The sequence below is a fragment of the Octodon degus genome, unplaced genomic scaffold (genome assembly GCF_000260255.1).
Source record: "Octodon degus isolate 3935 unplaced genomic scaffold, OctDeg1.0 scaffold00293, whole genome shotgun sequence".
Lineage (NCBI taxonomy): Eukaryota > Metazoa > Chordata > Mammalia > Rodentia > Octodontidae > Octodon > Octodon degus.
This window is the reverse complement of record NW_004524869.1, coordinates 1,251,692-1,256,747: the sequence shown is the minus strand read 5'-3', so window position 1 is coordinate 1,256,747 and position 5,056 is coordinate 1,251,692. Positions and strand designations below refer to the sequence as shown.

Below are 5,056 nucleotides of genomic sequence, written 5' to 3'. Positions count from 1 at the left end.
GAGAAGGAGAAGGAGAAGGAGAAGGAGAAGGAGAAGGAGAAGGAGAAGGAGAAGGAGAAGGAGAAGGAGAAGGAGAAGGAGAAGCAGCAGCCCAAGTTTGACAATTTAAAATTCTAAGAACCTGGACAAATCACTGCACTCCTTATGACTCAGTGTCTTCATTTACAAACTGAGCTTAATAATAAAACATACCATACAAGGTTTGTAGTAAAAATAAATGTCTCCTGAAGAGGCTGGCACAGTATCTGATATATGGCTACTACTTCATAGTGGCTTGCAGTTATTACCATTATTAGCATATGGCTGGTTAACTGTTGAAATGGTTTTCGCTTTTGTTTTCATTCCCTCCTTTCAGCTACACAATGACATAGGCTTGAGGAAACAACTTGGGATGAATTAGGGATCTGTGCGAATGTGTTTGGCTCCATCAGACAACTTCCCTTGTACTCCTCCCCCAGGGCTCCTCCAACATTTCCTCTCTCAGCACTCACTGCCAAAATCACTGCCCTTTCTGCTGCCAAATCCCAGAAGTTTTTATTAGTGTTATTGCTTTTTTTTTTCAATCATGGAATTCTTTCAGTTTTTATTAAAAATGAAAATCTAGCAACACTCTTCTTGATGCCACCAGTCTTCTTTTTTAAAACCAAAAATGTAAGTGCTATCATTACCCCCTGCCCTTGTTCATATATCACAGCACTCTAAACCAATGACATTTTGCTACAATAATCTCGACTCGAGTAAATGGAAACTACCCAAATTCCCTTGGAATGGAAGAAGACATTTGTTAAACTGATCACATAATTTAAAAACCCGAATCTGCTGAACCAGGCAATTTTGCCCATGTAAGTGCCTTTTCTTAACTGAAAGCCAAATAGACTTACTGGCTTGGAATCCTGTAGCCAGCAGATAAGCAGGATGAAGGTTCTTTCTTGGGACAGTGGCAGTCAAGAAATCAAATGTCTGGGACTCTCTCTTTGGCCAGGGGCTAAAGGCAGGGTTGGTGGAGTCAATTCTGAGGTCTAATTACTTGTTATGAATTGAGGCTCTGTCAGTTTGCCTTCACCAAAGTTTTACTAATTTTAGTCAATTTGCCAAAAGAATGACAAGGTGAGATCAATGTTTTCCTAGTAATCTTTTCAAGCCCTTTCTCTGAGACCATACTGTATTTTGCATCATACTGAAAGCATCTTGTCTGGTCTGGTCCTTATCAGAGCAGTAATTTACTTGTCACATCTCAGCCTCAAGAGATAGGCTTCAGCCCAAAGTAGGTGTGCATGTCACACGCTGGGTATAAAGCATGCAGCCTCCATTTATTGCAAAAACACAGTTATGCCAAGCTATCAAGACAGAAGTTACGGTACAGCAATAAAATCTAGGTTCACATTTAATTACCCAATTTGAAACCCTTAACTGAGCAAGCCCGTTCTCAGGATGACACATCTGGCCATCCCATCTAATACCCCTCCCTAAATTACTCCCAATCAACAATCCTGCTCAAAGCATCAGGAATGCAGTGAGTACAAGACTGGGATTCTGGCAGATTCTAAGTGGCAATCTTTGGTTAAACTCTCACAATGTGTAACCTCTCTGCTATGTTAGTTTCTCCATTTCCCCTGATGAGAGATTTTGTTCTGTAATTCTGACATCATATCTGGTTCCTGCAATCCAAAGCCTTCTAGGACAAATGAATCAGTGCCCTGGGAACTCGCAGGGAACGCAGGTAGAGACAGCAGTGCATGCTACTGTTTTACCATGAAGGCCTTAATAGAGAGTTAAATGAGTTTCTTAAAGCCAAAGATAAAGCATGCTAATATGTAGTTCTATAACTACCCTTATGAAAATAGTCTCTTTGAAAACTGACATTCAGAATCTGGACTTTGGCAACTTTGGAAATGCTGAGGTTACTATTGTTTCCTTCCCTTAAGATATTTCATTTGACCCCTCATTTTTACACAAGACCTGCACAATTCTTGCAGGTCCCAAGAATTTTTTTAAAGCCATTTTTTGAAAGCAATATACACAAACAGTAAGAAACCTAAAGAATGGCACTGACAGCAACCCAAGCTGGAGCCAGTGTGCTTTTGCTGTCTGTAGTTTATTAACCCAGAGCTTATCAGAGAGGAGTGGAAGCTGTTTCTGCAACCCCAGGGAGCAGAGCAGAGCAGGCAGACCGTGAGTCACAGCAACTTACATCACTCTTCCTGAACTTCGCTTTCAAGCTCTTCATGTTTAGTCCATTTAACCTTCCAAGGTCCTAGGAGACTTTTCAACACCTAAGCAAAGAAAGAAAGAATGAATGAATGGATGGATGAATGCCCAAATAAACACTATGCATGTTCTCTTCTAATTGGATGATAACATCAGGCTAAGGCAGGACAGAAGAAATGCAAAATAGGTACAAAGGAGACAAAGCAATAATAACTAAAAATTATACTGCTAAGATGACTGCAGCTTACAGAACCCAGCCAAAGTTGTCCAAGGCAATCAATACCAACACAGCTTCAATCAAATTTAGAGTTCTTCCCTATAAGACCCATCGGAGAAAAATCCATCAGGAACCCTGAAAATCCATCAATTGGCTTAATCAAGAAAGTAAAGAGTAGGAACCTCATCTTAAGATGAAGGTGCAGGTTGAGAGAATCCAAAGAATGTTTAAATTATCTATTTTTTTAAAAAATGGGCCTACATTTGTAGAATTGTCTACGACCCTCCTGAAACCTTTTACCATGGTTTCCACCCCTTTAAGAAAAGCATAAATGTTCCCTGTGCCAGGAAATCATGAGTCTCCTTTCCACAGTGCCCCTCTCCACCCTTGAGTGCAGCCAGAACTCCCTGCCTAAGAAGCCCTTCCCGTTCCTCTTACAGATGCATTCTGAAAATTCTTTTCTCCTTAAGAAGACAGCAAACCTGCAAACCTAAGTCTGGAACAAGATGGGTTGGGTTCCTTACTTATCCCGAGACCTCCTCAGGCCCAGCCCCAATCACAGGGACATGGGGAGGAGACAGGACTGACTTAGGGAGGTCCATAGGTCCTGTGGGTGTGCCCTCAGCAGTGTGGTTAGTGCGCGGGAGGGTGCTTCTGCCCTCAGCAGTGAGTGCTGGTGCCCTGCAGTGAGTTCTTCCTAGCTTTTACACACAAGTTTTTGCACTCCATAGCTAAGCTGATGTGGTGCCATGCCTGAGACCCTCCAGAACTGTGCACTAATGACTCTCTTTTTTTATAAAGTGGCCTAGCCACAGGTATTTCATTATAGTAATAAATGGACTAGTATATATACACTGACTTAATTCCTCTATCCATCCTTCATCTTACAAGAATACCACCTACCTCCTTCTGATAAGCTGAAATAGTGAAAATATTCAAGGAAAACAGTTCATATTCCAGATGCCATTCTCTCCTTTCTTATTTTTCCAGTGTTTGTCCCCACCTTCCCTCACCCCAAATGCACAGTGCAGTCAGTGAAAAATGCCAGGAATAACAAAACCTCCCTCATTAAGTAACTCATTCCTCAGGGGGCCACTTTAAACAACTGAAGACTCTGGATCCTTGTCAGACCAGCCATTGTAAGTCAGAGCTGGAAGAGCCTGAAACAACTGCTTCCTCGGGGAGAGAGGTTGGTGGTCCCTGGAAATTGAATGCGATTTTTTTTTTTTTTTTTTTTTTTTTGATAGAGCACTTGTGCGATTTTTTTCAGGGAGTACTTTCCTAGTTTTCAGTGGATTCTGTAGGGTACACGCCAGCCTCAAAAGTCATGACTCAGGATCTAATTTAAGCAGCTCCTTTTTCAGAAGTAGAAAGCCTCAGAGAAACTAAGAAACTTGCCTATAGTCGCAAAGTTTGTGCAGGACAGCATTCAGAAGAAAATCCCAAAGTCTAACTGATACTGCATGTTTTTTCCACTAACCTTTATGGCTTTATAACTAAAGCAAAAAACTCAATTCTGTGCTAAAGTACAATACAGGACATACGTTTGTTTTTTCTTTCATGTAGAACCTTAGTATGTAATTTTTTTTTTTTTAAAGTACATTTAGGGTCAAAAGCCCAACTCGTATGAAAGTTCCTATCACATAGTAAATGCTAACTTTAAGCTACACTTTACAGCAAGTGAAAGTAGGTGAATTTCATTCCAGTGAAGAACTAAGAAGTGAGGGACAAACCTTTAGCACAGCTAACTCTTAATTTCAAAAAGCCTTTCAAGGTCAGCTCATGCCATCCTTATTATTCTGGACAGAACTGATCTGAGAAGACAGAAGCAGGGAAATGCAAGGGGCCAAGTGGCGGTCCTCATCCTGCCTCAGGTCCCTGTGCTGTCTACCGAAGTCACTGTGTAAGGCTGGCTTCTTATGTGTTTGCTTTCATTGTTGCTGCTGCCATTGAACAGAACCCTTGCCTGAACGCCACAAGGCAGCCATCATAAGCCGTTCAACAGCATTAGTGTAGAGGTCACTGTTCTCGAGTCTGCCCCATGGGCCTTTTCAATGTGCCCAGCTCAGCACCAGCGACACAGTGCATGTTGCCTTGGAAACCACCCACACTGTAATTACATACTGTTAATTGCCCACATTTAATCACAGAGAACTTCAGAGCAAGTGCAGACTTCAGGGCAGTGCTTCTCAGAGCTGGCCCCTGGTTCACTGGCTTCACAAGGGCCAAGAAACAATTTACTAGTTGGAAGATCCTAGTCCCTGTCCCATAGAAACACAAGTTAGAGATCCTTCGGTAGAATAAGGACACTAGTCAAAGTAAGCCAGGTCTACAAACTATAGTTGGGCTGGGTTTTTCATGCCAAAACAAATCACTGGTTGAAGGATCAAAACAGAAATAATGATAATTAGACATTGCCAAATTGCCAGTGGTCCATGGCTTCTGCAACAACTATTTCTAGAAACTGGATATCACCTTTAAAATTTATTACCCTCGGGGCTGGCGAGATGGCTCAGTGGTCTAAAGCACCTACTTGGGACAAGCTTGGCAAAGCACAGGGACCACGGTTCGATCCCCCAGCACCACATGCCAGCCAGCCCCGCCCCCTGGTGGGCTGAGCTGGCCACACAC

At 42.3% G+C, this 5,056-nt stretch overlaps 1 protein-coding gene across 7 annotated transcripts in view; it reads right to left on the bottom strand.

Moving 5' to 3' along the window:
- Positions 1-5,056, bottom strand: part of Rai14 (retinoic acid induced 14) — a 156,855-nt gene that overhangs the window by 123,312 nt on the left and 28,487 nt on the right. For all 7 annotated transcript variants that reach the window (XM_023707461.1, XM_023707463.1, XM_023707462.1 and 4 more), the window contains one exon: positions 2,192-2,273. In XM_023707461.1, coding sequence (XP_023563229.1) covers positions 2,192-2,227 — 36 coding nt within the window. In that variant the 5' untranslated portion in view covers positions 2,228-2,273. The remainder of the gene's footprint in view (positions 1-2,191; positions 2,274-5,056) is intronic.